This window comes from Puma concolor, chromosome D2 (genome assembly GCF_028749965.1).
Source record: "Puma concolor isolate L17-30 chromosome D2, mPumCon1.1.hap2, whole genome shotgun sequence".
NCBI classification, from domain to species: Eukaryota; Metazoa; Chordata; class Mammalia; order Carnivora; family Felidae; genus Puma; species Puma concolor.
The window spans coordinates 43677854-43703134 of NC_141677.1; the positions used below are offsets into that span (position 1 = coordinate 43677854).

Genomic DNA, 25281 nt, shown 5'->3' on the forward strand with positions numbered 1-25281 from the left:
CTATATTTAGACCATTTATATCCAGGTTAATAATTGATATGGTTGTATTTAGATCTATCATTTTTTTTTATTCGCTGTTTGTCCCTCTGTTTTTTTTTTTTTTTTTTCCTGTTACCCCTTCCTTGACTTCATTTGAAATATTTGACTCTATTTTGGCATTCCATATTAATTTATTTCTTGTTTCTTCCGTTATATATCCTTGTATGATTTGTTGGTATTGTTTTGGTTTTATTTTTATTTTTGTTTTGGTGTGGTTGCTCTAGGGTTTACAATATATACATACCGAACTTTCACAGTTGACTCAAACTTAATATTTACCACCTCAAGCAAAATTAAGAAGACTTGCCACATTATAGATTTCTTGATACAACCCCTTTACGTTAGGATTGTTGTGAATTGTGATTTGTAACAAGAAATATATATTTGGTGGCACACAGTTCCTAAAACCCTTGGAATTTCCTAAGTGATAAAAACAATAAAGGTGAAGGGGTGACTTTTGTTGTTCATAACAAGCCCCTTCCAACTACACCTGAGTTCATGTTAATGAGGTGGTTTTTGGAAAGCCCCTAGATAACTAAGCATGTGGACTGGTTGCCAGGAGAATCATGTTGGTTTTAAGAAAGGGTTAAAATTTTCAGCCTAACCCTCCCACCCCTGTCCTCCAGGGGAGGGTACAGGGGCTGGAGGTTGAACCCACCAGCTATGGCCAATGATTTAATCAATTGTGCTATGTAATGAAGCTTGCATAAAAACCAAAAGGACAGAGTTTAGGAAGCTTCCCAGCTGGTGAACACGTGGACGTGCCGAAAGGGAAGTACATCCAGAGAAAGCATGGAAGTTCCATGCTCCTACTCTCATTCCTTGCCCTATGCATCTCTTCAGTCTAGCTGTCCCTGATTACATCCTTTTACAATAAGTCAGTAATACAGTAAGTAAACTGTTTTCCTGAGTTCCATAAGCCACTCTAGCAAATTAATCAAACCTGAGGAGGAGGTTATGGGAACCACCAGTTTACATGTTTTGTGACTTTCCAGTGTTTGACTTGAGTCACTGTGACACAGCTATACGTCTACCCTTGGATTCTGTGACATGTCCCCATTGAGTATGCTTGTTACCTTCCTATGTTTTCTTAAGCCACTCTCATTTGAGTCTTAGTGTCTTCTTTGCAATCTGACCAGAAAGTGTGAGATTATTCTCAAGAGTCTTCCAATGTTCCACCCCTTAACAGATACTATCCATTAATGAACTTGCTCTTTTGACATCCACATACAGCATTTGGTTGCATCTCTGTTAGCGGTATACATTGAAAAATTCCCAGTAAAATAAGTACAAAAATGAACTACACTTTTTCCTTATTCTAGTATCAATGTTGCCTGTGAGCCCCCAGTCAGCCTAAAGTGCATAGCTTTGTTTATCCCATTCTGGCAAACTCAGGACAGTCTGACAATTCATCAGTCAGATTTAGGACTTCTCACAATCAGTTGCCTTGTAGTTTAAAGCCCTTTCTCCTCTTCCGGGCCCCACCTGGCTTAGAAACATGTAAAACAAGAGGAAACAGGTGTGGCCTGCTTTCTATTCTTCCACTCTACTCTGGTCAATGTACCAGCTCCCAGGTAGTGCCTTCAGCAAGACCCAGAGGAGGGAGCAGTTTCTTCTTGGCTATAACTTAATTTTTCTTCAGTTGAGGTTGGCACTGTTTGGTCTCTCACTCAGACAGAGTCAGATGCTGTCTCTGTTGTGTAGCACACACCATGGTCTGTTGGTGCCCATCTGAGTATCTTGCTCATGCATATTTCTGGTGACGCCCTCACTACCTGGCAATGTCTTGAAGGGTGCAAACGAGCTAACTGACACTCACAGCTATATTCTTGGGTTTATCCAGGTCTCAGAGATTCCAGGAATCTCTGACATGGCAAATTTTAAATGCAAGGAAAAACAAGGAGGGGAGGAGCACCTTCCATTTGTTGGGAGAAACAGTGAGGACATAAGACCCCATTGGGGAGGACAGAAGGAAAGCCCTCACAAACTCCCCTTTCAACTCTCTTTCATCAATCCCATATCTCCGGATGGAAAAGCTTAGTGGGGCAAGGTAAGGGAATTTATTTTAACTAAAGAGAAATAAAATAATTTTCTTTAGTCCTTGGTGCTGATTTTGCTCATCTATAACCCAGCACTTTCCACTTAGCCAGCAGGTGGAGGATAAGGAATGAGTCAGCAGACTTTAATAAACATTGTGGTCGACATTCAGCATTAGGAGTCATGATTCATGTCTTTTTCTGTTTTCTGTCCTATGCTCCGAGGCCTTAGAAGCAGAGAACTTACAATTTAACACCTCATACTGATGCCAGCAGGCCATGTGCAGGGACCTAGAGGGAGAGGGGTCCTGCAGAACCAGCCAAGAAGATCCTTGGCTTTTCATAGGATGGAAATCAAATGTGAACCAGCAGGAAGTGAGAGCAGTGTTTATGGAAGATATAGAGAGCAGATATAGACAGAGTGTCTAAGAGACTCCGAAAGGAAAGGAATATGAGTCTCATCTTTGTTCCAGGTCTTGGGGATGATGGTCTGGTATACATGTCCCCTCAGGCATCCAGAAACCGGTTAAAACAAAGAAAAGGGCCCAGGTGTTATTACTTGGAGCCAGGGAGCCTTGGTGTCTGGATGTCTAGTGCCAACGGTCTGGAATATGCATACGATAGCTTTCTCCAGTCTTTCTCACCTGGTCCTTCCTTAGATATTATCTAAAGAAACCATTGCCCCTTGCCCCTTACAAGAAGAACATTATGAGGCATGTGTAAAGTGGGGTGAGGGTGCAGGTCCTAGCAAGAATAAAAGCAGAAAAAGGAGCAAAAACAGATTTTCATGGAGTCTTTCAGTGTCCCTGTCTCAATACTGACTTTTATTTACCTACTTCCTCCACATCTGTATCTCTTTCTGTATCCTATCTCTAAATTAATGGTGTAATTATCCACCCAATTTCACTCAATTCAGAACACTGGGATTAACCTGGGTGCCTCCCTCATTCTTATCAGTTATATTCAATCAGTCATTAAATCCTCTAAATTCCTCCTTAGTCATATATCTCTGTCATAAACCCCTTCTCTGTCCCTCTACTACCTTAATTCCAGCCTTCAACACCTTTTGCTTAAACAATTGCAATAAATTCCTAATTAGTTTCCAGTCAATGAAATCTCTCCCCACCCTACACTGAGCATATCTTCCCAATGATGTGACAAAGTAACTCTCCTTTTTGAAAACATTTGACATCTGTGGAAACAATCCAAGTCCCATACTGGAGAGAAGAAAATATGCAATCAGAAATTTATTTTCCTTTATGAAGATCATAAGCTTTAATTAATAAGAATCTTATCAATCACTTTAAAAAAGGCATGTTGTTTATTTAGGTACTATGCTGTGAATCCCTTCTCTTTGCTGATAACAGAAGCTGTAGGGAGAAAAAATACATACTAAGGGAGCTAAACAAAGAATCCATTTGCTAGCTAATCGAATTGGGTGAAGATCTAAAGATTAAATTGATCTTGCCTGACCTGTTCACTGTCATCAGTGACACATTTCTCTAGTTATTTTCCTGCCATTTCCAGAGTAAAGACAGATTGATTGTGTGCGGCCAAACCGTTTTATTACCCACATAAAATGTAAACCTTTATGTTTGTCAAGATTTACATGCTTAGCGGATTATCATAAATCACAATTAACAACAGCATAGGAGATAAGGCTCATGACTTTTACATGTTGTTAATCATTTTATCTAAAACAGCACCCATCCAGGGCTTCAGTCAGCTTTATTTTTCTGCATAGTACTTACCACCAAACATTTTCTCTATTTTTTTGTCTCCACCAGAAAGTAAATGCTGTAAAGGCATTTTGTTTTGCCCAAACAACGGTATTAGTTGTGTTTCATTCATTTGTAAATATCCCTAGTTTAGTGCTTGGTACAACGTGAGCCTCAGCAAATATTTGTGTAATGGATAAAAGGAAGTAAACGAAAAACAAAACAAAACCTCTGTCGTGTAGCTGAGAAATGGTTTTGCGCTTCACAAATTACGAGTAATGAAAACATCTTCACAGTTCTCAGGACAAGGTAAGAGGTGGAGGTTGTCGTTATTCACCCTACTCTACATGTACATGTATGTATACAGTGAAGCTTGAAAATGTGCCGTGTGGAGGTCACAGAGCAGTGGTGGTACAAAACCTGCTAAAATCTGGCCCGATGACCTTGGGTGATTTAGACCCTTCCCTCGATTTCATTAGCCAATTTTAGGTGTCAGACCCAAGAAACCAATTTGCTCCCCTTCGAAACTACCACGTTTGGCACACTATTTATCTCGAAATACATTCTTGAGAAGGCGAAAAGGCGACATGAGGAAAGAACGGGCAAAGGAATAATTTTTAATTCTCACACTATTTTTTTTTTCAATATATGAAGTTTATTGCCAAATTGGTTTCCATACAACACCCAGTGCTCATTCCAAAAGGTGCCCTCCTCAATACCCATCACCCACCCTCCCCTCACACTATTCTTTTTCAATTTTCACGTAATTCTTGTGACTGCCGCTAGTGAAAGTGTTGAGACAAAAACGTAGACTAGCTCCGCTACCCACAGCTGACATGACCAAAATGCTTTCGCTGCCCACACCCAAAACGGACGCTGACTATGACGTTCCTGGCAATTCTCTACTGGCCCCGCCCCTCTAGCCCGGAACCCCTCCTCCCTACCGTGCCCGCCCTTCCGTCAGAGATCTGCTCATGATTGGGTGTCCCTAGTGTTTGGCGATTCTCCGGATGTTGCGTCACGCAGGGAGTAGGGGAGACTGCGCGCGCACAGACAGTAAAGAGCGGGCGGAGGGCCAGGGAGGTGTGCGCGTTTGCGTATCGCCGGCCCGGAAGGGTAACTGCGCGGTTGAGGTGACCGGGGACTGAGGTATGGCCACTCCGGGCCGATTGTGGCACCGCAGATTCACTGTCATGATGGCTAGCTTCGCGGGGCCGCTGGGTGCATCCGAGGAGAGCTGAAGGCGGCGGCACTGCTGGCTGCGTCACACCCTGGCGGCGCGTTAGAGTCACCGTCCTGTGGGTGACCGGGTGAATGGGGGCGACGGCTGCAGGGCCTGAGATAGGCTGGCAGGGGCTCACCCCCCGCTGCCCTCTTCTGCAGGGGCAGCGAGGTGCTGAATCACCCTGCGGCCGGGCCGCACAGCCACCGCTCTCTCAGATAAGGGGGTGCTTGATAAGGATTGTGCATTGACTCTGGGAGACTGGAGGCTTGCTGCCGAGTCTAGTCTAGAGAGCTGGTTGAACTTTCTCAGGGGACCAGGCGCTTGATTGCATCAATGCTTACGGGAGCGTTTGGGGTTTGGAGTCGGTGATACCTTACCCATTTTATAGCTAACTCACAGGCGTCTCAGAGGGCAAACAGTGTTTCGAGGCCATTTCTAGCATGTGGCAGAAGCAAGATTTCTACGTTGTTCTGTTACGCGACGTGGTGGCCACTCGGTTGGGCCTCTTTCCCAGTCCATGTGTCGATGACTGAGGAGATAAACAGCAGCAACTTACTGAGATGATGTAACGACGTGAAAGTATTAGAAGGACTCGGTATTTTCCCAGTGTTGTACACCCTCTTATAGATTTCAGTGGTGGACCTGGAAGTACACTCGGTTAAGTAAGTTTTAGTAAAGATTCTTAACTATTGGTGTGCTAGGTAAAACCTATTCCTGGGTCCCATTCCTAGAGATTGAATTATTAGGACCAGAGTTAAGACCCAGGATCTACGTTTTAAGACACATCCTAGGTGGTTTCAGCACCTTGGGTATTTTTATCACATTTTGAAAGTACTATTTGGCGTGTTTAGCAAAAAATTCGTAATGCGTCATTACTGTTGAGGTCTTGAAGCCTTACAGTGCAGTCTGACCTTGAAGAGTTATTCATCTCTTCCTTGGATGACGTTTTTGTTCTGCTCAAAAGTTGTACAGAGTCTTGTTTTAAATTTTCCCATCGAATTCTGGTGTAAATCTTAAAACCATATCTATAAAAGCCATTACACACCCTGTAATTGTCTTAAGAAATTAGCATTCACTTTGTATTACATACATAACTTCTACAGAGTTATACACCTTATTGTTCAACCTGGGATTTAATTCTGTTTTGGTGAACCATCCCATACTGGATTCTGGAATAGATTTCTTGAAATAACGGGGAATAAACAGAGAATTCATCTTTATCATTTAAAAAGGTCACTTCCATTTTTCTCCTAAAACAGGATTGGTCCTTTCGTATCTCTGTATCTTCTATGTTAATTCCCTCATTAGTTAGTGGGTTATTTTTTGTCTGTGTCTAACTAGCATTTCAGATCTGCCTGGTAAACCTGGTGCACCACCATGCTGGCCGCAAGACTTGTGTGTCTCCGGACACTACCTTCCAGGGTTTTCCAACCAGCTTTCACCAAGGCCTCGCCTGTTGTGAAGAGTTCCATCACGAAGCATCAATGGCTCTTAACACCCAGCAGGGTAAAGATAATCTGAATGTTTTCATGTTGTGTCTCTGTGCACTAGGACCTTTTTTTTTTCTTTTTTTTGGACAGAGTATGAAGTTCCTTATTTTACCATTAGTGATGCGCTGAAACAGCCCTGATAATGCCCCAAATCAGTTCTTTCTTCCCATTAGTTTTGTATCATTTTGTTCCTCCTTACCATGTATGAAAGAGCTCTTATAACTTTCTCTTACAGCTTTTGGAATTTCATTCAGAGAATTTACAGTGATTTGTGAGAGATTGAGAGCTCTTACGGCTCAAGAGATTGTGGAGCCTGTCGTAAAAAGCTGAAGAACCCAGGAATATTACCAGTTGGCCAGTAGCTAGAAATGTTACTAAAAATGTCATTTCAGCTTTTGATTAGAGAGTGGTAAAATCCATTAGGTTAGGGATGCCTGGGTGGCTCCATGGGTTAAGCGTCTGACTTCGGCTCAGGTCATGATCTCCTGGTTTGTGAGTTTGAGCCCTGCATCCAGCTCTGTGCTGACAGCTCAGAACCTGGAGCCTCTTCAGATTCTGTCTCTCTCTCTCTCTCTCTCTCTCTCTCTCTCTCTCTCTCTGCCCCTCCCCTGCTCATGCTCTGTCTCTCTCTGTTTATCAATAATAAATAAACATTTTAAAAAATCCGTTAGGTTAGAGAGAAACCCGTTTTCTTTTATAATAGATTTATCGTTCATTGTTCACATTAGAAGTATAAGTTTTGAAATATGAGGTAGATAAGGAAATATATACAGGCTAAAAGAGACAGCTGTTTTCCTCTTGAGTTAACTGTTCCCTGTTGAAAACAGCTAAAATAGAGGTAGTAGTCATCCCTCCCTTTCTTTGGCTTTGTGTTCAGCAAAGATAACTTTCTTGAGCCCCATTCCCCAGATTTAAAAAAAATGCAGCTAATACATATTGAATGCAGATTTTTTAGCAGTTAGTCCTTGAAATATAATTCTAGAGATATAAATCTGTGGTTTTTTAAATAAACAATTATTCCGAAACTTTAAGAAATAAAGTTGTGAACTAAGGAGTTAAGTGAATCACTTCAAAGATAGACCATAGGTAGGGTCTACATTGAATTTTTTAGATTGGCTAACATACCTTTGTAGTGAAAGTACATACATAGAAACGACCAAATTAGTATAGAGTTTTCTAATGCAATGAGATTTAATTTTATTTTACTGATAACATTCTGTTTTGGTGTGTGTGCTGTGTGTCTTTGTTTTCGTGTATATCAGGAATATGCCACCAAGACGAGAGTTGGGATCCGGCGTGGGAAAACTGTCCAAGAACTTAAGGAGGCAGCAGTGGAACCATCAATGGAAAAAATATTCAAAAGTAGGCAGTAGTCTTTAGTTTTTGAGCTGGAAAATGTGAATACATTTTACATGCATGAACAGCTTCCTAAACATACGTACAAACTTACGTATATGAGCATTTCCTTGGAAGAAAGGCAATCCATCATTCTTCAGGATCTTGTGGCCCAGAAAAGATTAATATTTCACACTGGGTCCATTGGTTTCCATTCATATTTCTTCCAGAGAAAATGTTATTTTTACCATTTTTTAAAAAGGATTAGTAGTATGACATGATATAAAAACATATAATCTGTTAAGGAAGTTCATTTGAAGTTGCATAGAATCTTCAAGCATATCATGTTTGTGTATGTTTCAAGTCAAGAGAAAATCACTAAAACAGATACTAATAAAAACCTAAATGTTCAAGAAGAGTCCTCTTAACTGGTTGTTCATATAAGGCCTCCCTGGAAACCAGACCTAACAAAGTCAGTTTGGATTTCAGCTTTGCAAGTTTAACCAGATTGTTCATCTAGCCACATATACTCAACACTATTGCTTGTTAACAACTTTACAGAATGTCAATATATTATAATGAGAAAGAGTTGTAATCAGTGTCCTTCAGGGCATTTCTTTCTGATAAGTAAGTTTGCCCTGAAAACCAAATTGTATGAATCCTACAGCTACAGCACAGTAATAATCTTAGCAAATTTATACTAAAAGGGGTAAGACGCTGTTTATGAATACTTCCAGCCAATTAGAGTTGATAAGCTGTTTCTCTTGCTCTTGTTTTAGAGCATCCTCTCCCTTGATTCCGCTGCATAAATATTGATTACACTTTTGGTTCCTTTTTCTTTCTCTTTGTAAAGCATCATCTTTGTTAATAGCACTTTAGACACAGCGTGATATGATTATTAACATTTCTTTTTCATCTTTCTAAGAATATCTTGAGAACGTACCCCCGATTCTTAGGAATAAAACACTATTACAGAAGTATTCCCATGTCCACAGATATACTGCCTCCTTAAAGTTCATTGGAGTGAAATTAAAGGGCAGTCAAGTCTGATCCTTTCTGTATTATTACACTTAGTTTAACATTGTCCTTTTTTACTGGTGCCCTAATTTTAAGACCATTGCTATACCCCTATATATTCTAACTATAGGGGCGCCTGGGTGGCGCAGTCGGTTAAGCGTCCGACTTCAGCCAGGTCACGATCTCGCGGTCCGTGAGTTCGAGCCCCGCGCCGGGCTCTGGGCTGATGGCTCAGAGCCTGGAGCCTGTTTCCGATTCTGTGTCTCCCTCTCTCTCTGCCCCTCCCCCGTTCATGCTCTGTCTCTCTCTGTCCCCAAAATAAATAAACGTTGAAAAAAAAAATTTATATTCTAACTATGGTTTTACAAAGGAGTATGGTATATAGTTTGATTTTCCTCATATAAATATTAGAGCTTACCATCCCTTTTCAATTTAGTGAAGATATGACTGTATTAATGCGCATTTCCTTCTGTGCTCTGCAGTTGATCAGATGGGAAGATGGTTTATTGCTGGAGGGGCTGCTGTTGGTCTTGGAGCATTGTGCTACTATGGCTTGGGAATGTCTAATGAGATTGGAGCTATTGAAAAGGCTGTGTAAGTAAATTGTTCCCAAACATTTCTAATCTTAAATATTCCAGTTTGGTTTTCATCCTTCCCTTTTGCCACTTTTGGAATATTTTATATCTAGTCTTCCAACTGTATAGAAATACATATGAATAAAAATGAAATCTTTTGGCATCTGTTCAAACTTAAGTAAAAATCTTTTACCAAGGTTATATGTGTTTAGGCAAGGAGAAAATGTGTTTTTTTTGTAGATGTGCCAAGTGCTTATGTTTTATGTTTTTATTTTTTAAACTTTATTTTGAGAGAGGGAGAGAGTACAAGCTGGAAAAGGGCAGAAAGAGAGGGACAGAGAATTCCAGCCAGGCTCTACGCTGTCATCACAGAGCCCAGTACTGGGCTCTATCTCACAAACCATGAGATCATGACCTGAGCCGAAATCAAAAGTCAGATGCTTTTAACTGACTGAGCCACCCCAGTGCCCCAAAGTTCTTATGTTTTATATCATTTAATTTTTATGATAGCTCCAATGCATGCATCATTATTTCCATGATAAATGACGTGAATACGATAGCAGTAAATTGATATTTCCTAAAGTTTCCCAGCAAATAAATAATTGAACCAAAATTTATATCCATGCTTTCATAAATGAACCATGTTGTGTTTCTTACAGAATTTGGCCTCAGTATGTGAAGGATAGAATTCATTCTACCTATATGTACTTAGCAGGAAGTATTGGTTTAACAGCTTTGTCCGCCCTGGCAGTGAGCAGAACTCCTGTGCTTATGAACTTCATGATGAGAGGCTCTTGGGTGGTAAGTCAGCTTGTTTTTGTTTTCCTTTTCCACTAAATACCAAAAGATTAGGCAAAAAATATTGGCCGGGGGTGGGGGGGAGTAGATTAAATGGAAAGAATCCCTTACTATATTGACAGGTTGTTCAAATCTGAATTAATAGTGCAGCTGAGACAAAGTAGGAAGTACATTCTGAGATAAATCAGCTATCATTCTTAGTTGAGTGTATATTTAAATACTGGTAAAGGGGTTGAAAACCAAACATACAGGAATATCGTACTTACCTAGAAGCAGCTATCAAATAGCTTGTATTTTATAGCAATTTTATTAAAAAAAAATAAAAAAAGACAGGGCAAATGCAAAGCCATCTTAGAAATCAGTGGAAAATATGTATTGCTAACAATCTGAACTTTCCTGACCCTGTGTAGGGTTTTACATTCAGTGAGTGTTTCTTGAGCATTTGTTAATTTTTCTGGATAAAAAAAATAGTGATTTCAAAAGTGGTAGCTATTTTTCTACTGTCTGGTTGAAGAGATGAACTTGAGTAAGTGGTAAAGGATGTGCAAGGAGAAGTAGAAAGTGTAAAATCAGTTGAAAGACTGTTTTTATCTTGGACTAGTAGGGAAGTTCCATGAAAGAGACGTTTTTTTCACCAGAACTGTTGGAGGCTATCATTTTTTATTTTAGGAGAGAACAAAGGTAGTCTAGGTTTGCAGAGCAGCTTGAGCAAAGGAGAAGAGGTAGTCATTAAAACCCGCAGAGTGCTCACTCACTCTCTCTCTCAAATAAACAAACATTGGGGTGGAGGGCAACGCCTGGATGGCTCAGTCGGTTAAGTGTCTGACTCTTGGTATTGGCTGAGCTCGTGATCTCCTGATCTTGGGATTGAGCCCCCGTGTCAGAATCCCTTCTTGGAATTCTTTCTCTGCCCCTCACCCTCGTGCACTCGCACGCTCCCGCGCGTGCTCGCTCGCTCTCCTCCAAATAACATTAGAAGAAAACATCAGTGGAGTTCGAGTATCTGAGGTCTAGAGTGTAAAGAAGACACAATCAGACAGTGTCTGGTTGCCACACTGAGGAGCGGGTCTAATCAGTGAGAAGCGGTTGCAGATACTGGAACAGCAGAAAATACGATTTGTCTTTGAGTTCTAAGAAGTCAAATGGAAGAGACAAGAAGCAAGTATACCAGCTGGGGCTTTTCAAGATCTGAAGTGGAGGATTATAAGAATGTGAGCTATGAGTTTGAGACTGGAAGGGAATGGGAGATGGGACCGTTTATATCATACAGATTTCCAAATCTGTACTTTCCAAAGAAGAACCATTTAGGGCAGTGTGGCCATTTGGACACTTCAGTATTCTTAGAATCTTACTTCTCAGATGGGTGTCCTGAATCTCCTAGCCTAGAACTTCATGAAGGCACAGAATAAGCATGGTGCATTCTCACCAGGAATGTACATTTTAATCAGGCAAATAATTTAAAACAATGATTTTTAACAAAGCAACGTGGTTATAAGAGAAAAATTTAAGTATACAAAGAGTTTAGCCCCTAAAATAAGACTTCAAAGAAGTGTTTGTGCTTGGGCCATATTCTCAACTTACTTTCGGCATAAGATTACTCTTACCTGATGTTAGAACTACTTAAATTAAAAAATTTGGAAAGCCAGGCAGGTGCTACAGAGAGGAAGATTAAGATTTTTGGGGGGGGGACAGACATACACACAAATAATGTCAAAGTTGACACCAAGTGATTTCGGAACAGAGGAGAGGCTTCTGACACTGCTCATGGCAGTCAGGGTACCTCCCAGAATAACTTTCCAGGGGACGAGATAATCCTTGAATAACTCAAATGAATTAGGCAAAATAAACGGAATTAAAGAGGCACGAAATGGGGTCATATTCGCATCCCTACTATTTCATTGTAGCTGGAGTGTAGAGTATGGAACGGTGAAAGGCAAAGAATGGAACTGGGTCATGAACATGAAGGACCTTAAAAGAAAAAAATACAGTTGTGATAAATACCCTGAAAGTGCCTTGCATTTGTATGAAGAAATGCATGAAGTGGATTTTAGTAATTATTTCTTCATTGGAAAGTGATTTAGTAGAACTCTGTGTTTTTTTCTGTTAATGAGTAAAGGCTTTCTCATTCTCAGCAAAAACAGCTGTTTTGTTTTTATCTGTACTTTACATCTGAGGCATGCCTGTGTTCAGATGGATAATGCAGAGGAGGGAGGCAGGCCTTAGGTCGCACAAGGGATTAGTGACATCTAACCAAAAGCATTCACAATCTGTTGTTTTTTGAATAGTTGGGCTACCAGATATCTGATGTTTTCTGTCCAAGAGTAGCAAATTTGTTTCAGGTTTCCTAAAGGTTCATTACAGTCTTTCTCTATTATGTACATTTCTTTCTATATGCACAAGAAGTATTTAAGTGTCATAACAATGGAAATGTAAGATAAAAGGGACGGAGGACCAAGTCAGCTAGAAAACTAAGAGGATAGAGAAGTAGAATCTTATTCTCTTTTCCATGTGCTTCTGTTTTTTAGGTTTTTGTTAAGCAAATGATGGAGTTCAAGACAGTGTGCTATGTATATATTCTAATTGGTGTATCATGATAAGTTTTTTTTAATGTAGTTTGCTATGCAAAAATAAATACAATTAATAATTATTTTGGGATTCTTAAAGAGGTTTTGTTAGGTCTCTGTCTAGGAAGAATACAATTTTTAAAAGGTCATGTTATCAATCAGAGCTCAACATACTCACTTGAAGAGTCTGCAAAACTTTGTGTGACAGTAGGGGACACTCTTGTCCCCTCCTAGATCAGTTTTCATTATCCTTAATTTTTTTTTTTAATTTTTTAATGTTCATTTATTTTTGAGAGAGAGTGAGAGAGAGCACAAGTGGGGGAGGGGCAGAGAGCAAGGGAGACACAGAATCTGAAGCAGGCTCTAGGCTCTAAGCTGTCAGCACAGAGCCTGACATGGGGCTCGAACACACGAACTGCAAGATCATGACCTGAGCTGCAAGATCATGACCAAGTTGGATGGTTAGCCGACTGAGCCACTCAGGCGCCCTTATCCTTAATCTTCTTAAACAAAATTTATTGGAGGGACTAGCTTGGAACTTGAGGGTTTTTCCTTTGTTGTTGTATATAAGGATTGATTTTTCTCAGTAACATGTGTTTCAGACAATTGGTGCAACCTTTGCAGCCATGATTGGAGCTGGAATGCTGGTACAGTCAATACCATATGACCAGAACCCAGGCCCAAAGCATCTTGCTTGGTTACTACATTCTGGTATGTTCTAACTTTAAATTTTTATTAAATAACCTTCATTACTGTCTTCTTTGGTGGTTCTTTACAATTGTGAATGACTTGTGCATAATTTAATAAAGACTCATGTTTAGAAAACACTTACAGTTTTTTGTACTTAATAGTGGTTGTATTATAGCCAGATCTCTACTCTGAAAAAATAATTATTCAGATACTAAGACCATGGACATCCCAGTATTATACTTGGCCTCCTGTGACAGTCTAATACACGTAGAGATTTCCTTTATGTATTTTGCCTAATACTAGAAGCATTTCAAACCTGATACACATTACTTGAGAATTATTCTTGTGTATCTTTAGAAAAATTTTAAAATGAGGGTGGAGAAGGAAAGGAGGAGGTAAGTCACAAGAAAGAATAGGAGTACAGGATCTTGCAATGGAGCATTGGAAGAAAGAAAACAATAAGAAAGACCTTTGGAAGTGTACTTTGTCTCTGATACAGTTAACTGGGTCATTATTTAGATGGGTCTTAGCGCAAAGTTACCATGGACAGGGCAAAGGCTGTCCACTCCCTGGTATTGCAGGACAGTTTTAATATCCTTTTAGGTATATGTTGTGATATCTCCCTTAATTATGGAGACACAAATATTTTAAAGTTTACATAAAGTGTTGCCATTATCTGTGGGTTGAATAAAGAACCAACTAGACCTAGAAGCAAAAGTGTGTCTTAGATACATGTTCTCTACCTCAAAACAAGACAGATTTTTTTCTATATATTTTTTTGAGTATAGGTGATAAACAATGTTACAGCGGCAAGTGTACAACATAGTGTTTCCAGTTCTGTATACGTTATGCTATACACCTCACAGTGCAGCTACCATCTGTCACTTTATAGCACTATTACAGTGTCACTGACTATATTCCCTATGCTGTGCCTTTTACTCCTGTGATTTACTCTGTAACAGGAAACCTGTATCTCCCACTCCTTTCACCCATCTTGCCCATCCTCCCACCTCCCCTCTGGCAACAATCCGTTCTCTGTTTTTATGGATCTGTTTCTCCTTTTTATTTTTTTATTCACTTAAGACAAGTTTTATGAGCATTTCCTTGAAACTTTCTTGGAAGCAGGCTCTGAAATGTTTCTTACGTGGGTTAGTAAATGGAAATTAGGTTTTTGGCACCCAGTGAGCCAGATTTCCAGTGCGAACTATGTCATTCATATTATTATGTGCTGTTTTTGTTTTGGTAAACATGAGACTTCACATGACTTCACAATCTCAGTTTTCAACTCTCTTCCCTTAGGCCTGAGGTTATTCAACCATAGATTTTGTCTATGAAGTTTTACAGGACAAAGTCCTTGTGATGGAGGGAGGTGGTCCAGTATTTTCTAGTACCAATAACCTGCTTTAAAAAAATTTTTATCCAAAATATAATATGTGTACTTCTAAAAATGTAATATCTCTTGAGTGCTATCTGTAAATATTTAAGGATTACTCAGCTTCGGGACAACTGCATATCACAGTAGTATACAGAGCTTTTTGTTTTTAAGTATGAAGTGTATATCCTTTCATTAAAACACCAAAATCCTCACCATCTGAGTTTAGCATTTATGTTACAGTTACAATTCTCTGGATTATAGTATCTTGTCCAGTGAATGGACTTTTGCACCTGTTTCCATTTTAGACACTTGAGTTCCTTGAGAAAACTGGTTCAGTGTTTTTACCTCTGATAAGTAGTAAATATTTAGTGACTTATTGAATTAAAATAGTCATGTTGTTTCAATTTGAGCTTAGAATTAAGGGCTTTCTATCTGGGTTGCTTAGAAAACTCCTTTTAGGGGCGCCTGGGTGGCGCAGTCAGTTAAGCGTCCGACTTCAGCCAGGTCACGATCTCGCGGTCCGTGAGTTCGAGCCCCGCGTCGGGCTCTGGGCTGATGGCTCAGAGCCTGGAGCCTGTTTCCGATTCTGTGTCTCTCTCTCTGCCCCTCCCCCGTTCATGCTCTGTCTCTCTCTGTCCCAAAAATAAATAAACGTTGAAAAAAAATTCTTTAAAAAATAAAAAAAAAGAAAACTCCTTTTAATCTGATACTGTAGTGTATAAATTACTTGAGGTATTTAATGTATTGGAGGGGACCCCCAACACTACCCATTTGTTCAGTATTTTTTTAGAAGGAGTCATAGGACTCAGCATATAGTTGTACTCAGAGCTAAGGACATCAAAAGGACACATGACAGAATCTGGAGAAATCCATCCACAGGCTTTCAGTGTGCTCCCTCCTTCCTTTGAGGGGACCTAGTAAGGATGTGTAAAGTGCAGTAACATACAGTGTTTCTGCCCAGGGAAGCCCGTTAGAGACTTGGTACCCACGGGCTTTAATAAGGGCGAATCATGTAGGCACCCTCCTAACAACTACCAAAATACAGATTCCAGAAGGAAAACAGACTTTCAGCATAACTCTTAACTGTTTGCACAAGTAGTCTAACCCTGCCAGAGAATGATTTAAGTGCCAAGTTCTTAAATTCCAGCCAAGGACCAGCCCTGTAAGCAAGTCTTTGTAAAGATAACCTTAGGCCTGCTATGCTAAACCTTCCCTGCACAGCATGAATGCCAATTTTTGCTTTATGCTTCATATGTACCTACCTATTTTAAGCTATGCAGGCAGGCATTAGTATTCCTGTTTTGTGGATGAGGAAGCTAAGTTATGTGAGGTCAGTATGCCAGGAAGTGCTGTATTATTTCTTCAAGTCTAGCCCTGTATCCACTTTTTTTTTTTTTTAAGTGTATTTCTTTTGCAAGAGAGAGCATGAGCTGAGGAAGGCTAGAGAGAGGGGGAGAGAGAAAGGATCTGAAGCGGGCTCAGTGCTGATAGCAGAGAGCCCAATGTGGGGCTCGAACTCATGAACCATGAGATGTTGACCTGAGCTGAAGTCAGATGCTTAACCAACTGAGCCACTCAGGCACCCATGTCCACTCTTTCATTCACTGGAATGATTGAGCTGAGAACTGAAGGAAGCTTAGGTGACCCAAGGGCACCCCCTCACAGTATTAAAGGGACATCAGAGTTGGCTTTTGACCAATATTAACATCCCAGTGCATTCCATTTTCATTTTTCATCCAGATGTTTAGCACTATGCAGATACAGCTGTGGTCTTCATCAGGACTAAGTGATACTCTGCAGGAATTACTGAAATGATCATTGGAAAACTATTCTAATTGTGTTTTTCCCCCAGCTTTATCAGGATGTAATTACCACGTGATACTGTAAGTTTTCAGATGTACAACTGGTTGATTTATACATTTATATATTACGTAATGACTACCACCATAGCATTAGCTAACACCTCCATTCCGTATTTACCATTTCTTTTTTGTGGTGAGAGTACATTTAAGATCTGGTCTCTTAGCAACATTCAAGTAGATGATACAGTGATAGCTGTAATCACCATGTGTATATTAGGTCCTCAGATTTGTTAATCTTACAACTGGAAGTTTGTACCCTTTTACCAATATCACCCCATTTCCCCTACCCCATTACCCCTGGTAACCACCACTCTATGCTCTGTTTCTCGGAGTTTGACTTTTTTAGATTGCACATAGAAGTGAGATCATATAGTATTTGTTCTTCTCTTAGTTCACTTAGTATCATGCCCTCAGGGTCCATTCATGTTGTCAAAAATGGCAAGATCTCATTTTTTTTTATGGCTGAATACTACTCCATTGTGTATATACACCATGTCATCTTTATCCATTCACCCATCAAAGGACAATTTGGTTTTTGTATCTTGGAGATTATAAGTAATGCTGCAGTGAACATGGGAGTACAGATATCTGTATAAGATCCTGGTTTCCTATCTTTTGGTTATAAACCCCGAAGTGGGATTGCTAAATCATATGGTAATTATCGTTTTAATTTTTTAAGGAACCTCCATACAACTGGCTGTACCAGTTTGGTGAATGTTAGTTTTTGTTCACAATAATAATGGTGAGCTATCTTTGTTAGTTTTGTAATTAATAATGTCCTTAAGCAGCAGACATCTATTACCATTTAAGATTTTTATGAGAAAGTATCATTGAAAAATCTCTGAATAAACTTAAAAGTTTTGTTAAAGCTACAGGGAGGCTGGGCCACAGCTCCCCACACCATCAGATAACCAGCCCTTAGAGAACAGGCTCACCAAAGAGCCAGACCGTGGGGAACAGACCTTTGGAGGGACCTCCCTAAAGCTGACAAAAAGTCCTGGAGGACCAGACCCCCAAAGGCCTCAAACTTAGGGGCTACTATTCTGAAAAGGCCAAGAATCAGGTGCCCACACTCTTTGAGGACCCAGATACTGAGGATAAGTCTCCCAGAGGGCTAGAACACAAAGAGCCTGATTGCCAAAGAGCTAGGCCACGAGAGTTGTATCTCTCAGAGGACTGTGGCATCTGGGATGAGACCTTGGCACGGCATGGTGGCCAGGATCTCTGGAAGACCAAGCCGCCAAGGGCCAGACCCCCCAGGGATAAAAGCTCCAGAGATAGAACCTCCAATGAACTTGTGGGAATGCAAACTGGTGCAGCCGCTCTAGAAAACAGTGTGGAGGTTCTTCAAAAAATTAAAAATAGATCTACCCTATGACCCAGCAATAGCACTGCTAGGAATTTACCCAAGGGATACAGGAGTGCTGATGCATAGGGGCACTTGTACCCCAATGTTTATAGCAGCACTTTCAACAATAGCCAAATTATGGAAAGAGCCTAAATGTCCATCAGCTGACAAATGGGTAAAGAAATTGTGGTTTATATACACAATGGAATACTACGTGGCAATGAGAAAGAATGAAATACGGCCCTTGGTAGCAACGTGGATGGAACTGGAGAGTGTGATGCTGAGTGAAATAAGCCATACAGAGAAAGACAGATACCATATGTTTTCACTCTTATGTGGATCCTGAGAAACTGAACAGAAACCCATGGCGGAGGGGAAGGCAAAAAAAAAAAAAAGAGGTTAGAGTGGGAGAGAGCCAAAGCATAAGAGACTCTTAAAAACTGAGAACAGGGGCGCCTGGGTGGCGCAGTCGGTTAAGCGTCCGACTTCAGCCAGGTCACGATCTTGCGGTCTGTGAGTTCGAGCCCCGCGTCGGGCTCTGGGCTGATGGCTCAGAGCCTGGAGCCTGTTTCCGATTCTGTGTCTCCCTCTCTCTCTGCCCCTCGCCCGTTCATGCTCTGTCTCTCTCTGTCCCAAAAATAAATAAACGTCGAAAAAAAAAATTTAAAAAAAAAAAAAAAAAAAAAAAAAAACAAAAAACTGAGAACACACTGAGGGTTGATGGGGGGTGGGAGGGAGGGGAGGGTGGGTGATGGGTATTGAGGAGGGCACCTTTTGGGATGAGCACTGGGTATTGTATGGAAACCAATTTGACAGTAAATTTCATATTAAAAAAAAAAAAGAAAAGAAAAGAACCTCCAATGAACCTAACCATGCAGAATGACAAAACCAAAGAAGTGTATCATTGCCGTTGAGGCCACTCGAGAAACTGTCTTTGACAGGGTCAGCCCACACAGGAGAGGACCATTTGAGGGTCAGGCCATGGAAAACAGGACCACCAGGCTAGACCCTGGGGAGCCAAGGGAGGATTGGGCTCCACAAGGGGGTGCTGTGAAAGCGTGATGAGGGAGGCAGGGCCTCATTCTTGCTCCCTGGTACCAGCTCTACCTCCTGCTCCTGGCCCCCTCCTATTCCTGGCCATTGGTGGCTAATGGGGTCAAGAGAACCTGGAGCAGAGAGCTGGCACCAGTATAGGGAGGGGGGCGGGGGGAAGGATGCTTTTTCATCCTCTGCCTGTGGCTTAATGCAAATTTTGGGACAGGGAGTTAGTTACCTGGGGCAAGTAAAGTGGGGAGCATGATGGAGAATAAAGGTTTTTTTGTGGATTCTGCACAAAATTTGCTAAAAATTTTGCTGTCAGTTGCAAAACTGATGGGAATCCTAATAGAAATGTCATAGAGGAATTTTTATTCAGTATTTTTCTTACAGCAAAAGCTATTTTTAGTTGTTCATTATCATGTGATAATATCTTATTACTTGATCTAGAAATGTTACTTTCACAAAAGAGAGACACTGTTAAAATTATAGGATGAAGATAGCTCCTATTCTGAGTTAAACTCTGCACATTTAATGTGTAAGAAGAGGGCAACTTGTTCTACTGAGCACTGAAATAATGCCTTATCTGAGATTTATTTTTTTTAATTAAGGTGTTCTTTTAACCTTTGCTGATTAAATTATTGGTGCCTTTCACTAATTTTCCTGAACTTGTTGATAAATATCTGACAACTAAAATTACTGTTTACAAACTGAGCTGACATTCCCTTCTACCCAAGGAAACAACGGTGTCTGTCCTTGAAGTTCCTGCATCTTAAGATTAGCATCATATATGCGTTCTCTCATTTTACTTTGTTCCCTTTTGGCAGCAGCAGGTTTGACCTTGAGTTAGTCATTTTAAGCCTTTTTGTCTCAATTCTTACATATATATGAATTTTATGAAGAATACCAGTAGGCTCACACACAGATAATGAACCATGTAGAATTTGATAAAGTTATTAAAACGCCAAATTAATGCTTGTGTTTTTGAGTTGAGACTGTTTAACTAGGTATAGTGTTGTGATTTTGAATTTGGATAGCCACAAGTTTGGGGTATGGAATTTGGGGGTAGTATCACCTAAATAAGGGAGAGATGTTGTAGTCCTGTTGTTTAACCATAAGGTACGTGATGTTCAGATGGTGTGTTAGTTACAAGTGGTGTTTTCTTTCTGGTTCTTACTTAGTCAATACTTAACTACTTGCTCTTTCTCCAGGTGTAATGGGTGCAGTGGTGGCTCCACTGACAATATTAGGGGGGCCTCTTCTCATCAGAGCTGCATGGTACACGGCAGGCATCGTGGGAGGCCTCTCCACTGTGGCCATGTGCGCACCTAGTGAGAAGTTTCTGAACATGGGAGCGCCCCTGGGAGTGGGCCTGGGTGTCGTCTTTGTGTCATCACTGGGTGAGCTACTGCGCTTTGACATTCACTTCTTGGTATCTGAAAACCATTGATGTACTCAGCTATCCTAATGGAGGGAACTTATTAAGAGTTATTAAAAATTTTTTTTTAATGTTTATTTATTTTTGAGAGAGAGAGAGCATGAACAGGGGAGGGGCAGAGAGAGAGAGGGAAACACAGTATCTGAAGCAGGCTCCAGGCTGTGAGCTATCATCACAGAACCTGACATGGGGCTCGAACTTGTCAACTGTGAGATCATGACCTGAGCCAAAGTCAGATGCTCAACTGACTGAGCCACACAGGTGCCCCAAGAGTTATTTTAAAAAGTTTAAACGACAAACACTAATTAGACTGCATTTTCTTTTTTTTTTTTTAATTTTTTTTTTTTCAACGTTTATTTATTTTTGGGACAGAGAGAGACAGAGCATCAACAGGGGAGGGGCAGAGAGAGAGGGAGACACAGAATCGGAAACAGGCTCCAGGCTCTGAGCCATCAGCCCAGAGCCCGACGCAGGGCTCGAACTCACGGACCGCGAGATCGTGACCTGGCTGAAGTCGGACGCTTAACTAGTGCCACCCAGGCGCCCCTAGACTGCATTTTCTTATTTGGCATCATGGTAAACTATTTTGGGTTTCACACAATACATCTAAAATGGGAAAGTTCGTCTGGAGAACATGCAAGAGCCTTTCTGTAATGTGGGCAAGTGACCCATTACAGGCATAAGTATCATGGGTTTGGACTGAATATGCATAAAATTACACGGTGCATATAGTCAGTCTTTTTCCTATCTGTGCAGTACACTAAAAGGTTTTTTTAAAGAAATGTTAATCATAAATCCAGTTAGAGAAGAGTCCTTTTTTCTTTTTTTCCTCCCAGGATCTATGTTTCTTCCACCCACCACCGTGGCTGGTGCCACTCTGTACTCAGTGGCAATTTATGGTGGATTAGTTCTTTTCAGCATGTTTCTTCTGTATGATACACAGAAAGTAATCAAGCGTGCAGAAATAGTGCCACCATATGGAGTCCAAAAATATGATCCCATCAATTCGTAAGTAGTCTTCATGTCTTGTCTCTGTTACACAGGACGTTTGTGTTATTATGGTCTGTTTTGTTTTATGGTCGTATTAATTTCCTAGGGCTACCATAACAAATATTACAAACCAAATGGTTCAAACCATTTACACTCTTGCAGTTCTAGAGGCTAGAAATCTGAAATCAAGATGTCATCAGGGTTGATACCTTCTGAGGGCTCTAGGAGAATCCTCCCTGCCTCTCTTCTAGCTTCTTGTTTTGGCCAGCAATCCTTGACATTCCTTGTCTTATAGGTACATCACTCCAATCTCTCCCTCTGTCTTCACATGGCATTTTTCCCATATGTCTCTCTCTGTCACCTCTTATAAGGACACCAGTCATTTTGGGTGGAGGCCCACCCCATTCCAGTATTAACCTCATCTTCCCTCCTATCTTGATTATATTTGCAAAGACCCTCTTCCCAAATAAGGCCACATTTACAGGTACAGGGATTAGGATGTCAACATATCTTGAATTCAACCCACAGTAATGGGTTTGTCAAATTTTACGATCTCTGTTGTTGTTTGATCTATTGTATCTTTTTAGTAAGCTATGTATCCACAGAACATTTGATTATATTGTAACTAAGTTTAATTTAGATACTCAGTTAAGTCCAAATATTTACCTACTTTGTTAATTAGCTTTGTGGTGCAGTTGGTATATAACAACACTTTTTTTCTCTTTTCTTGGCCTCTCCACCAAAGTAGGTTATTTTATTTAAACAATTTTGTTGGGTTTCATGTTTTCTATCACATTTTTACAAGTAATTTGTTTTTTGTTTCTTTGAAGCTAAAATTTAATGTTTTTTTTTAAAAAATGCTGCTGTAACACAGATATATAACAGGTTTTGGTTGGTGGTGGGGGGTTTCCTTGAGGGGATATTATATTTAAAAATGCCAGACTTGTGTCTAACACATTTTTATGAAGGTGCTACTTTAGTTTTGTTTTAATTATTTCTTGGCCTATCTTACAGGGTGTTTCTGCAAGATACTACACTCATAAGAGAGGGTCAGAGGGTAGAATAATGATTTTTAAAACTGCCCTTTAACATTTCAAAGATTAATCTGCCAAGGAAAATCTTGACTGTTTTCAGAGCCTTCCTTAGTTGGCATCTTTTCTTTTTCTGATTTCCATTTCATATGCTGTACCTATGACAAATAGTATTGCTTTTCTATTCTAGATTAAGAAATAGTTCTTTTAGAGTTATTAGAATTACATCATCTATAATAGGCCGTAATTTTCTTTTCCAGGATGCTGGGAATCTACATGGATACGTTAAATATATTTATGCGAGTTGCCAGTATTCTAGCAACTGGAAGCAACAGAAAGAAGTGAAGCAACTCAGCTTCTGACCTCTCCAGTACCTCGGATATCTTGTTTGTTTAATAGGGGCAGGTGTTCACGGAATAGTTTGTATAAGCAACTTTCACTGATGTGTAGAAGATAAGACTTGTCAGCAGGTTTCAGATGTTTGGTGATTTGATGCTTCAGGTCTGCTTTCTCTTCTAAAGAATAAATTCAGTTGTTCTCTTCCAAATAAGCACACACATTTCCAGTTTCTCAAGTGTGAGTAATTCTAAAACGTTTTAATGAATGTGAAAACTAAGGTTTGTGTTGTGAGGATTTAACTTCTGTTTTAAAATTTATTTAAGTGAAAATTAGCGAATTTTGTTTTGCTGCATATTTTTTGAAATGCAGAAGTATTAAGTAATGTCATAAGTGACGTAGAAGTTTGGTAAAGGGACCAGAGAGAAGCAAAGGATCACCTTCAGTCTTTCTTTGAATACTTAGCACTTGTGTCGGTGGTGAGCCAGTGAGAGGGGTCTGGCTCTTTGGAGACAAATTAATCATTGCTGTTTTCACATTCATCTGTTGAACTTAATCAAAAGCATTGAGCATAAACAAAGATCTAGGTGATTCATTCTCCCAATGTTCCTTTCTTTCTCAGTGCTATCTTTGCAATGTAGAAGTGATCGTGTTTGGCTTTTCATTGTTTGACATTGTTAGGACAGTTGAGAATGTTAATCATCTGGAGAATTCCTGACATGTAGTTAAATATGTTTAAGTTTTACTTTTAAACCTTATGGAGCAAAATATCCTTAAAACTCTTCTCAGGATGAAACATTCAAAGCATGAAATCTGTTGCATTTTCAAATATACAAACACAGTATTCCTAATTGCTGAATTTTTTTTGCATATTTATTGAAATGTTTAAGAGAATATATGCTTGCCTTTCTTCATCTCTTCAGGCTTTGAAGCTTTTATTAGAAAAGCCTGTTTGTGGCTTACACTTAAGATTATGAAAGCAGTTTTTCTCTCAGGACTTGGTTTCTTGCATTCCTCTCAGACTAAGCACTAAAAACACAGGAGAGCATAGCTAGTCTTTCTTCATGAACTATATCAATCAAAACTATAATGGGCAAAGTGTTTTGTTAGAGTTTCCCCCAGCAGACTTTTCCTTCTCTTCTGCATGGGTGATTACTTGACTGTTGTGATATTGGCAAGTTTTTTTGATACAGAAGAGTTATTTTTGGAAGTTCTTAATGAATGAAATAAGTGTGTATGATTATTGAGATGATTGGTGTTTTTGACAAATATTTATTACAGTAATCCAGAAGTAACTATTCTAACCACCTCAAATTACATAGAATGCTTATTTCTGAATTAATAAATGTTCCAGCCAGGTGGTGATTGGTCTGTAATTTTTCCAGCTGAACCACACGCATACTATTTGGATAGAGGATTTGTTTCATGTGCTGTCTTACCCTAGTATGTAGAGTACAGGGTGATTATGACCACAACACTTATAGCCAGACTGCCTTTAATTGAACCCCACTTCTTCCACTTATTTCTTATGTGACTTGGGCAAATTACTTATTCTCTCTGTGCCCATTTTTGAAGATGGTAACAGAGCCTCCCTCCTAGGATTGAGGTTCTGAAATGTGTGGGCATTTAGCTCTATAAATGCTTCAGCTGCGGGTTAGGGGGTCAGGGTGGGTGTTGTCTTGAGAAAAATCTTAAGTGCCAAATTCTGTTTTTTCCCTTCTCTACTTTAGTTCCTATACAATGTCAGTGTGGTCTTAAAGGTCTTGTCTTCAGTCACATTTTAGAGTCCAAAGTTTATATCCCTATGTTACGGTGGTATCACATAAAACAAAATGCTATAATTTCAACAATGGGTATCAGGCAGAAGTTTATTTAGAAAAATAAGGTATGTCTTTTTTTTTGTTTTTAGTTTATTTTTCGGTTTAGTTTATCACAGCACTTTTTCTGACTTTGCTAAGACAAGGAAGACTGCAGTATAAGAAGTGAGTTATATAAAATGTGAATACTTACAAAATAAAATATTATAATAGATCTAAAGTGATTTAAAAAAAAAAAATCACTAGTTCCTAGACTCCATTAACATGCCATCAAGGTCTTTACTTCACATTCCTAACAGGGAAGAGTGAAGACCTGCACATGGATAGGCTTTAGGCAAAAAAGAAAAATATCTGTTCTTTATGTTCTAAAACATCCCCTGAAGCGTTACAGGATAACCGAGATATATATTTAAAAATAATCACACAGGTAGCACCTGGGTGTCTCAGTTAAGCATCTGACTCTTGATTTTGACTTAGATGATGATTTCACAGTGCGGGAGATAGCATGGAGCCTGCCAGGGATTCTCTCTGCCCCTCCCTGCTCCAAATAAATAAATATTAA

The 25281-nt window shown here is 39.9% G+C and overlaps 1 protein-coding gene across 2 annotated transcripts; it reads left to right on the forward strand.

Annotated features, from left to right (window-relative positions):
• Nucleotides 1-4785: 4785 nt before the first annotated feature.
• Nucleotides 4786-24267, forward strand: GHITM (growth hormone inducible transmembrane protein). 2 transcript variants are annotated; one of them, XM_025918422.2, is made up of 9 exons: nt 4786-4942; nt 6360-6524; nt 7771-7870; nt 9343-9454; nt 10095-10236; nt 13400-13508; nt 20319-20507; nt 21382-21553; nt 22827-24267. In XM_025918422.2, exons 2-9 carry the CDS (start codon nt 6396-6398, stop codon nt 22909-22911), a joined length of 1038 nt encoding a protein of 345 aa, XP_025774207.1. In that variant the 5' UTR covers nt 4786-4942; nt 6360-6395; the 3' UTR covers nt 22912-24267. The 2 variants fall into 2 exon arrangements, with proteins under 2 accessions (XP_025774207.1, XP_025774208.1); XM_025918423.2 differs by lacking the exon at nt 4786-4942 and adding an exon at nt 5083-5680.
• Nucleotides 24268-25281: the final 1014 nt, after the last annotated feature.

Bases quoted from the DNA above. Each gene is read 5' to 3' on its own strand.
- GHITM (XM_025918422.2), top strand. From the start codon at position 6,396: ATGCTGGCCGCAAGACTTGTGTGTCTCCGGACACTACCTTCCAGGGTT. The intron at 13,509-20,318 runs GTATGTTCTAAC...CTCTTTCTCCAG, and splicing joins TGCTTGGTTACTACATTCTG to GTGTAATGGGTGCAGTGGTG. The intron at 21,554-22,826 runs GTAAGTAGTCTT...TTTCTTTTCCAG, and splicing joins AAATATGATCCCATCAATTC to GATGCTGGGAATCTACATGG.